This window comes from Haplochromis burtoni, unplaced genomic scaffold, assembly GCF_018398535.1.
Source record: "Haplochromis burtoni strain Fernald_Lab_line unplaced genomic scaffold, NCSU_Asbu1 Contig_351, whole genome shotgun sequence".
Taxonomy (NCBI): Eukaryota; Metazoa; Chordata; class Actinopteri; order Cichliformes; family Cichlidae; genus Haplochromis; species Haplochromis burtoni.
In genome coordinates this window covers 373,854-382,675 of record NW_024582712.1, presented here as the reverse complement: position 1 = coordinate 382,675, position 8,822 = coordinate 373,854, and the positions used below count along the sequence as shown (strand labels likewise).

The 8,822-nt window shown below is 44.0% G+C and overlaps 1 protein-coding gene across 3 annotated transcripts in view; it reads right to left on the bottom strand.

Moving 5' to 3' along the window:
• Window positions 1-8,822, bottom strand: part of LOC102307381 (thrombospondin type-1 domain-containing protein 7A) — a 205,616-nt gene that overhangs the window by 28,996 nt on the left and 167,798 nt on the right. For all 3 annotated transcript variants that reach the window (XM_005942851.2, XM_005942853.2, XM_005942850.2), the window contains one exon: window positions 7,282-7,456. In XM_005942851.2, the coding sequence (XP_005942913.1) occupies window positions 7,282-7,456 (175 nt within the window). The remainder of the gene's footprint in view (window positions 1-7,281; window positions 7,457-8,822) is intronic.

Sequence of the window (8,822 nt, the reverse complement as noted above, 5' to 3'; positions counted from 1 at the left end):
ATCAGGGTTAAATAAATGATCTATGGTGGAAAAGAGGACCTTGGGATTATTTTTGTTATTACTGATTATTTTGGCGAAGTATGAATTTCTTGAATTCCTTAATGTATTATTGTACATTTTAAGTTGCTCGCAAAGTATTTGATGGTTGATTGCATTTTTATTTTTCCTCAATCTCCTTTCTGCGGCCCTGCAATTTCTTTTGAGTTTTTTGACTCCTTTGTTTCTCCAGGGTGATGCATGTTTTACTTTAATCTTTTTAGTGGTGAATTGAGCAACGGAGTCAAGGCTTTTCTTCAGTTGGCTGTTAAAATGATTAAAAATAAAATCATAGGGTGCAGGTAAAATCACAGGGGGGCATTCGTCTAAAACCTTGGTAAAATTTGCAGCCACTTCAGAGGTTAGATAGCGAAAGTGGTAAAATGGTCAAATAAAATTTGTTTGGTGGTGAGTGTGTTGTTGGTTAAAGATGCAGTCCCACCACCTCTCTTACCACTTCTAATAGAAAAAGAGAAATTAAAATTTGGTGGGAGGCCTTAGTGAGAACAACTTGTGCATCTGAACCCAGCCATGTTTCAGTTAAAAATAAACAATCAAGTTTATTATCTAAAATTAAATCATTAATAATAAAAGACTTGTTCAACAGAGAGCGGACATTTAAAAGTACCATACTGATTGAGACTGGTGGATTTTTGACAGTAGAGTTCAATGGATGTTGATATTTTTGAAGGGGCCGGAGGTTATTAATGTTTTTGGAGTTACTGGATCCGAGTTCACATCAGGGGTAAAGACCAGACTAAACAGTTTTGTGTATTACTGTTAAAAGTGGAACAAATATAGAAGCTGGGACCAGGGGAACATCAGTCAGTGGCGGACAGATATAGCAGGTAATGTCGGTTTGGGGTAATGACAGGGCCGTGTGCGGGAGTGCTGTACGCCAAATGCCAAATTGGCGGACAGCAAACGGCGTCCCCAGGCGTTGAGGTGGAGCCCGCCTGCCCCAAAAAGATGCCTCCTCTCCCAGAAGGCATCAAAATTGTTAATAAAACCCACGCCGTGGGAGACACAGGCGGAGGAAAGCCAGGTGTTAAGGCTGAGCAGCCGGCTGAAACGGCCTATCCCTGTGCCGCAGGTGGGGGTGGGCCCGGAGATAAAAGCACTCACCTGCAACTGACCAAGGAGGCTGAAGAGTTGGAGGAAGTCCAGCTTCAGCAGCTCAGATTGCTGTTTGGGGATGTCATTGGTGCCGATGTGGATGATGCGCCGGTTGGCCTGTTGGTGGGACACCAGGATGTTGGTAATTCTGTCCACTATGTCAACAATGGTGGCTCCCGGGAACGACAGCGTGAGCGCCCCCCTCATTCGCACGTTCCTGACGATGGAATCGTCACCACAGTGTCGGGCTGCCCGCCGTGGCTCCGGGGGCGTAGTGGTGGAGATGGCGCAGACCTCAGCGACACAACGGGATGGCGAGGGCTAGCGGCCAGAGGAGGAAAGTCCACAGGATCCAGGACATTGAATTTATTCTCCAGTACTACCGCACCGGAGGGGTGAGGGTGCGAGAGACGGATCCTCCTGCCCCCTCTGCAGCCACCACGCGTCTCAACCACGGTCCATGGCGCTGGTTGGAGTGGAGTGGAGCTGACCAGAGCCTTGGGTCTGGCCCCTAGCTGAAACCAGGAGTTCTCGTCCTTGGCAGAAGCACCAGCGACGCAAGTTGAGAGCCTGTGTTGACTGTTGGCGGGATCTTGGGACACAGCAGCTGGATGGTGCACTGTGTCGGCTAGCTCAGCGCTAGTAGCGGTGGTTTGAGCTTTGCCAAGGAGGATCGTGTCAAGTTCGCATTCAGCCCCCTGGATTTGGTATAGCGTGGATATCCTTTGTTCCAAGCACATCACTGTTTGGCCAAAGTTGATGTCATGCTCACAAACTGGATGTTCGGTATTTGCCAAAAACTGATTGCTCGTATTTAAACTGCTATAAGTAACTTGTTGGGCTATAATATGTGAAACATATGTCAAATGCATCCCTCATAGATGACATAAAGTCATCTTGAGCCACAAACAACATTCGTGTAACAAGGTAGAAGCCACAAAAACAAGTTGCCACTAGTTGTGGCAGTTGCTAGCATGCGTGCATGCAGTCAGGACGCTCCGACACATAGGATTGTTTATGATATTATCACATGAGAGATACATTTTTCATGTTAAAATAAAGTGATTATGAATACAGGTATAATCACAAAAGCCAAATCTACAGTTTCTATGGTAAATAATACACAAGGCTTCAAAATCCTGAACAATACGTGCAAATGAGCACAACACATGAGTGTGGTCTAATGTTTATAAGCTAAACTGTAAGCCATCTTTGAAAACAGCTGTGACCAGCAAAGCTTTGGACTCTTTCACATGCTCGAGTTACATTGGAAGGATTTAGTGGGGTTTGCCATTTTGAATTCTTTCCTGAACTAAAACCTTAACAGAATAAGGAGTAAGAATAAACAGTACTGCACTTCGAACTCTTTGCCGTGTACATCTAATTAGCTTACGGCCTTAAATAGGAGCCACTTGTCACTTCCAAATCATTATTCAGCTAAGTCCATTGTGAGATCAGAGGTTATATTAAAAAAAGGCCTGTTGGTCCTGGATGCAATCGAGGTCATGGTATGATTAGTTCCTCTCTCCTGCTCTTTATTGGATTTGGCTAAGTTTACAGCTCCAACCAACATAATCAGGGATAACAATACACTTGGCAAACTCATTTATTTATCATCCCAGAGTGCTGCCTTCAAGTAATCAGGGTGTCTACAGGTATAAGCAAGCAATGTAAGACTTTTTAATGCCACTTTAAATGAAATTTAAGACCAAAAGGGCAGTTCGATCGTTAAGCGTTTCCAGGCACCCGCTTTAACCACCAAGAGTAATTGCGGATTTCCAGCTATTTCCCGTTAAACTTGATCTTTCCATTTTTGTAGGCTAATGAACAGGCTGCCTAAGAAGGCATTCGTCTTTATCAAGAGGATGCTTTTTGCCTCAGATCTGTTCTCTCACAATGCCCCACCCTGTATCTAGTGTGTATTTAAGTGTGTACAAAGCCACTTTTGTCAGTTGGAGGAGGAGATTTGAGCCCACTAGTGAAGCTCGTGTTGCCCTTAATGCCTCAATAAAGGCCTTATTTGTTTCTCTCTTTTTACTCATGGGTTGAATTTTCCTGACCTTTTATTGTCTGGACTTATTTAACAATTTTAAACGGCGTACATAAATCAATTCGAGCAGCCTTTGTGTATGAGATGCACCATTTTAGCTGGCTCATGCCTCTACTGCTGCGCCACGTTTCACCCAAGCCTTTCTTACAATCAAAACACAAATACATCTTCAATCTATTCTCCTCTTAATCAGCATCTCCATTCATATGTGAGGTGAATAAATGAATAAAATCTACACGTCTCCGTACAGCAGATTGTGCAGTCGTATCTTGGCTTGCCATCTTGTCTTTTTATTTCAAGCCCTGAGGATTTTTTGTTATCTCGCCCACACAGATTATTGATTGCACCTTTTTTTTTTACTATTATTTTATCTCTCTCACTGTATGTGTGAGTGTGTTCAAATAATTTTTACTTCTAGGTTTCTTTGCTGTACAAATGGAATCAATTGAATTGTAGGGGGTCACAGCTTTCATTTAGATTCTGCTCTCTGTCTATTTCACTGGAAGAGCAGGTGGTCCAAATATTTTGTGCGTTCCACATGAACCAGTTCCTGACGGCTGTGCCTCTGGCTTTGCCGGACACTTCAACATACTAGCAGGGCTTTGCTCTGGGGAGGACTGTGAGCGATCGCCCTTTGACTGTTGTTCTAACGATAACCTCAGCGTGTTTTACTCTTCTCGTGTGCTGCGAGAGGTGAAAAGAAGCAGCTGTGACTTACAGCTGGAGATAGACACCTTGTGAAATTGGAGAAAATGATAGAAACTATGAAGTGAATCGAAAACCCACACATATGCAGAGTACAGCTGTCATGATTTGAAAAAGCAGAGAAGACAAGAGTGCTCTCTAAGCTGATGCAGGCGATGAAGTAGAGAACCCAAAAGTAAATGAAACTCCCATAAAAAAGCACAGTTAGACAAAGCTTTGGTCATAATGTAGTCCATTTATTCTGCCTTGAGCTATGCTGCTGCTTCTCATTTTAGAGGTCATGATAGATAGTGAGCTCTGTTAGAGTTTCGAGGTAATGCTGAGACCAAACCCACACGCAAAAGACCAACTTTCAGCACCTCAAATAACAACTGCCAAACCCATTTAGGCATTTCTTTTTTTTTTTTTTTTTTTTTCTGTCCCGTTTGGATCTTTAGCCATCAGAATTGTTGTCTTAAGGCCAAGAAAGATGCCAAGCGGATTTATTTTACCAAGTGGATCATCATGGCCTTGCCATATTGGTCCATTTGATTGACCTTTATTATAATTATGAATTTATTTTATTTTCAGTTGCTACAAACGGGACAGACATGACTGGGGGATAGGACAGGGAGAAGAATGAAAGAAAGAGAGGGAGAGAAAGAAAACCAAAGGGGAGAAGAGACGGTGAGAAGGGGGGGAAGAAAAAAAAAACAAACAAACAAAAAAAACAAAACACCTGGGTCACCTGTATGGAGAAAAAAAAACAGAAGAGAAAGCAAACAACAAAGAGCAACATAATAAAAAAAACGGCACCATCACAATAAACTAGCTAGCAGTAGATATCAGTAGATACTAAATAATAAACGATATTGTGCAGCACGCAAGATAGACAGCGCACAATGTGCTTTGAGGCAGCAGCCAAGAAAGCTGTAGTCCGCGTCTGTGAATACCCGTGTGTACACCTGTGTGCATACCTGTGTGGATCAGCATGCTTGCATTCCAAAGGTTTCTCCATGTAACGATCTGCTAGGGAGTGTGGGGAGCCACAGCCCCGTCCTCCAGGGTATGAAGCAGGTATGGAGGAGATCAAAACTCCAGACATCCAGAGGCCCCCAGAACACAAGAGACCAAGGAAGACCAACAGAGGGGCAGCCGCGCCACTGTCCCAGTAAGAGCTGAGGAGAGTCCCAGATGAGGGCTCACTCAGCAGCCGCGGAGCAGAAGCCAGGGGGAGTTGCGTGACGCGCCCTGAGCTCCGCCGGCAGCCAGCTGTGCCTGAGTGACCGAGCCCCAGGCCGAGAGGCCGGGGGCACCCCACCTCCGAAGTGGCCCGAGCAAGCCCCAGGCTCCAGGCCCCGATAAGCGGCCGCCAAGGAGTGAGCCGGTGTGTACCCGGACGCCCACCCCCAGACACAAAGAACCACCAACGCACCGACACCGAGGGAGTCCGCCACCGGCAGGGGAAGTGGTGGTGGGTGGAGATAGGCCTCCAAACCTTGGAGGGCCTGAGATGTCCCCAGAGAGGTGGCGTCTGATACCCAACCTGACATATAGACACAGACATACAGGCACACACAGACACAAACATCCATTCCCACCCTCATGCTCTCATATGCACTTACTCCACACTCAACCAACGTGGAGACAGACATAAAGAGACGCTGTACACACGATCACACTCCCCAAGCGTACTCTACGAACCGGGTCTAGGTACCCCTGCCCCTGGAGGGGGGAACTGCACCCAGACCCAGGTGGTGTTACCCTTTTCCCTGCGGTGGGGAGAGGCAGACCGCCCCGACTCCGCAGCAGCAGGGAGGCCCCACACTCCAGACCGCAGTCGGACGGCCAACTCCTCCTAGCCCCCCCGCTCCAGCAGGCCGCAGAGAATGGGGGTGAGAGAAGACTCCAAACCTCCCTCCCTCCATTTAGGCATTTCAATTCACTTGGCTTTTAAACGTTACAACAAAGCTTGTTTTAATGTGTATTTAAGTGCTCATAATGGCTTCCCTGTAGTATACATCAGACTGCTGAGAAGTGTCGACTGTGCTGTGTATGGAGAGTGACTTGTTGAAGCTGAGAGCAGCGACACAAAACAGTTTCAGTGTCCACATGCGCCACTTTTAAACACTCTGTGCACCGTCTTACAAGCACAGCTCCTCTACCATTTTTAAAAAAAATGCTGATGTCATAATTCCCACCCCTTCTTGACTCTGATTGGTTTGTGAGGAAGAAGTGACGTTACATAAATTGTAAAAGCTGAACGATGAGGGTGTTTTTACACTCGGAGCAATCAGCATTGATCACATTGAGCTTCATAGGATTTGCATAGAAAACTGCTCTGTGGATTAAAGCCTTAAATCACTGCTTTAATAGACAGGTAATAAAGACAGATAATTAGTAAACACTAGTCTCAAACACCTTCTACAGATATGATGATGTATGAGCATGTATTTACCTGAACGCTAGATTAACTGACACATCTGTATCAGCATCTTCAGCGCATGACAACCGATCCAAGTACTCAAGTGATGTTGATGTTAGCAACTATTGCTATTTCTAACTTTGTCTCCTGCTAGCAGCATCTGGGGGTTGAAGTGCTGAAAACTGCAGCTCTTCTGGTGGCCACTTGAGGCTGACGCGAAAAGTGTAGAGTCCCCGTAGGCTCCTATGTCAAAATGCCCAATTTCACAGATATGAAATTAACATGTTCACAGCATAGCACACCCCTTCATATCAACTGTCCAGGTAAAGTTTGGCCTCTAACTGACAGATGTGTTATTGCTGTCTGCTCGGTCTCACAGCTAGACTAATTCCAGTCATTGAACTGGACCTCCTGTTTGCAGTGTTAGTGCTTTTGGGAGTTATTTTAATGAAACTATCTGAAAAATATTGCAGATTGCTGTGCGGTATAGCCTTTCCAGCACTAATTAGCACTGATAACCGTCTGGTTTAAAGTTGATTACTCCTGGATCCAAAAGAACAACCTAGCAACAATCTAAATGCTAATAAAAAATAAACCCAAAAATCAAGGGGCTCTTTTACATAAAGTCTATAGACTCCTTGTGGGTACTTCATGCCTGATCAGTTTTACTGACAGAGACTGAGGTTAATAGTATCCAGCATATTGCTGCCATAGCTTACTATTACTTTGTGTGGCAAAAAGCTGATTTGGAGGAGCTATTTCAGTCACAGAATATTAAATAAAATTAAAGTAAAGTAAAGTAAGAGTAAAGTCATAATTGATTTAATTTTTTTCATTAGAGAACTTTTTTTTTAATAACAGTGGACTGTGCTTCTAATTGCTTCTATTCAGTGTTTGGACTTTCCAAGGTTGCTCATGCAGCCCAAACAACAAATAATTACCACTGAAACCTTGAAGTCAGCATTATTACCTGGACATGGGAGGACACAGCTCTCTTTCAGTCTGATCTGCTTGTCTCCATCGACAGCCACCTCCAGGCTGCTGCACAGCTCCTCGTCCACCAGGCTGCCCTCGCCATCGCTGGAGCCGTCCGATACGAAGCAGGACAGGTTCCTGAAGCGCATGCCGTGTCCACAAACCACATTCTGACAGGACATAAACACCACAGAAGAAGACAGAAGGTGATGAGTTAACACAGTGAGGGAAGGGGGTGTCACACAAACCTGCAGCAATCTGATGGCAGTTTAATAATCCTAGTAAATTCAACTTCTGCCATTTGAATTGATGGAAAGATCAACTAAAGTCAAACAAATACAAAAAGTGTTTATGCGTCTCAGACATTTTAAGAGAAGAGTAAAAAGCATCGCTGAGCTGAGCTGTAGGATGAAAAGCTGCAGGCATTAAGCTGCACACCTCCAGCTTCTCAGCAAGGCAGCATACCTGACCTGGAAACGTATTATTGCTTAGAACAGAATATGTTCTATATATTTGCAATATGTACAGCAGTTTGTATTTATAAAGAAACAAAAGAGCACAAATACAAACATGGATGAGTTAAACCTCTACTTTTTAAGCTGTCATTCGTCTGGAAATTGTGTGAAGTGTAACAAATGATTAAAGGGGACCATTTTCCACACTCGGATAAAGGCAGAAAATTAAGGTCAGGGATAGCATCTCATGCAGGATTGCACATGTAGACCACTTGTTAAAGTGCCCTTGTGGATTTTATTATGTGGGTAAGACTGGTAGGGCATTGAAAACACAAAAGCAGTATTGGAAATAACCTTCTATTGGCAGGCGGGCAGTACAGAGTGTCTGCTGTTCTTGTTTTGACGTTATTGGGACACTAAAGAGTGGAAGGGATGGAGAAAAAATCCTGGTGGATTAAATGAAGAATTGTTACTGTCCTGTTTTGTTTTATGAGTAGAGATCTATTAAAATGTATTTTAACAGATAAAAGTATAAGGAAGATAAGCTTCCCCATATATTTTCAGTCTCTTTCCCGTGTGGGAGTTAAATTGTCCTTTATATTTGTTCATGAAAGAACAAAATATCTCACAGGATCATTCTATCTGATACATTTTCTGCTAATATTTGCATTTGCTTAGTTAGGTAATATCATTTGGGAGTCCTCCAGGCTGGGTCCTGATTGGAGTTTGATAAGAGGTTACCACCCACAGGATGGTTTGCCTTTTTCTGAAGTGAATGCAGAGTGCATTTAATAAAATGTCGACTGTCTCTGCCTCTCACTCTCACACAGCCGAGGAAGGCAGAGGTTACAAGCACTTCCTTTTTGATCAACTTAAGTGAGGGGCAGCAAAGGATGTTAGTAACAGATGACATTACCTGTCTCTGTATGTCCCCATAAAACCACATTTACTCTTGAAAAGTTTTGCTTTATGTCATAAAGTATTGCACTGGATGCTTTTAATAATCTGACCCGGTGCCACACGATGCAAAATTGAGTGTACAGGCTGCCAAATTTCTTGGCAAAGGTATTGGTTTACAGTA